A 1667-nucleotide genomic window follows, 5' to 3' on the forward strand; every position below is an offset into this window, starting at 1 on the left:
GAGGTGGAAATAAACAAGGCTCCCCACAATAAGCAGCCGGCCAAGGTGTGGCCGCAGTACAAAAGCTCCTTCTGGTCGCATTTGTTCTCCTTCCACCTGTGGGCACTGTGGCTCACTAGCTTTGGCATGTGGGGCACCGGTCCAGTGATGCAGATGAACGCTGCACAGATCAGCCGCAGCACGAACTACGGCGTGTATGACAGCCGAACTCTGACACTTTACATCGCCATCATGTCTGTGGGCACCGCCATTGGGCGTATCTCTCTGGGATACTTCGACACGAAGCTGACTGCTTGGAATCGTGCAGGCAAGACAAAAATTCTGACGACCATTGCGCTTCCCGTTGCCCCCCTGATGTTTGCGGTGGCGTACTTCCTCTTTGGTGTGGTATCTGGGAAAGCCTTGCTGCTGCCGTTTTTGCTTGGGTCCTTCAGTAACGGTATTGCCTGGAGTATAGGCATCATTGCCCCCCGGATTATGTATGCCAAGGATATTGGCAAGCACTACAGCTTCATGCGCACCTCCGGGGCAGTTGCGTCCATCGCGCTGAACCGCTTTCTGTTTGGAGGGATGTACGATGCGGAGGGGCGCAAGCGTGGCGAGTTCCCCTCATGCAACGCGCCCTCGTGTGTGCGGAAGCAGATGTTTGTCCTAATGGCCGTCAACGCGGTCGCCACACTCGCCGCCGTGTCCGTGCACTGGCGATTTTCGCGCTTCACCCGGGCGAGGCTGGCCGAAGAGGCATCTTCAGCAAATGAAAACGCGGATGGTGAGGCGGCGAGGGAGGAGCCTTCGGAGCCAGTGTTGAAGCAGGATTAGTAGTGGTATTTGTTCCTTTGTATTGTTTTTAATATATATATATATCTATGTATGTTTGTTGTGTGTTTGTCTTGTTTGGGGCTGTGATGAACTGCGGGGTTTGGGCGTGGGTGGGTGCATCATGATGTGGAGAAGACACGCCTCGCCTCGCCTCTGTCGTCCTGCGCATGGACGGAGTATGTGGTGGCGGGCGCAGCGGCGATGGGGGTGTATTTGTTTTTTTTTCTCTGCGACTGCGGGTGGGGGAGCGCCGTTGCCCGCCGTTTTTGTTCCGCCTTCCCGTGCGGCGTGCTGCAAAGGGCGGTGGGTCTCTGTCTGTGAGGCTTCCCTTTGCAGCGCCGAGTGCGAGGGGTGGAGCAGCGCAAGAAGGAGGCCAGCGGTGGAGTGCACAGGTGCAGTTACACTTAAGCACACAGGGAGGGCGAAAGTGCGCCGCAAGGAAAGCGGCTCAGCCGAGACGGGTACACACCCACACATACACCCCCTTTATATAAGGAAAGAAAGACGAAAAAATGGGTAAACACAAATGTAATTCGGAGTTCAAAAGCCGTCACAGAAGCTTGGCCTTGCGTTTCCGCACGTGAGGATTGCAGGTGTCTTTTTTTTTTTTTTTTTTTTACTGAGTATCCGGAAAGAAAGTGAAGCAACTAGTAGAAGAGAAGAAAAGAGTTTTATGGCCAAATCACGAACTCGCCAGTGTTTTTTTTTTTTTGATTTCGTATGTTTTTAGCATTTTGTTTTTTTGTGATTTATTATTAATGTTTTTATTTTACCTTTTTTTTGTCCTTTACGTTTTACTCCTCTTTCGTATGCCGTTACATTTTGTTGTTGCGGATTGGGGTAACGCG

At 52.0% G+C, this 1667-nt stretch overlaps 1 protein-coding gene across 1 annotated transcript, besides 4 other annotated features; it reads left to right on the forward strand.

Annotated features, from left to right (window-relative positions):
* Positions 1 to 819, forward strand: TraAM80_09925 (uncharacterized protein; the record flags this gene model as incomplete). Its single annotated transcript, XM_029386580.1, has 1 exon — positions 1 to 819. A coding segment is annotated over one exon (819 nt), but the record flags the coding sequence as incomplete, so codon positions are not given.
* Positions 820 to 827: 8 nt separating this feature from the next.
* Positions 828 to 850: a microsatellite.
* Positions 851 to 872: a microsatellite.
* Positions 873 to 897: a microsatellite.
* Positions 898 to 1417: 520 nt separating this feature from the next.
* Positions 1418 to 1437: a microsatellite.
* The last annotated feature ends 230 nt before the right edge of the window (positions 1438 to 1667 follow it).

This window comes from Trypanosoma rangeli, assembly GCF_003719475.1.
Source record: "Trypanosoma rangeli strain AM80 chromosome Unknown Tra_15.4_contig_00727, whole genome shotgun sequence".
Taxonomy (NCBI): Eukaryota; Euglenozoa; class Kinetoplastea; order Trypanosomatida; family Trypanosomatidae; genus Trypanosoma; species Trypanosoma rangeli.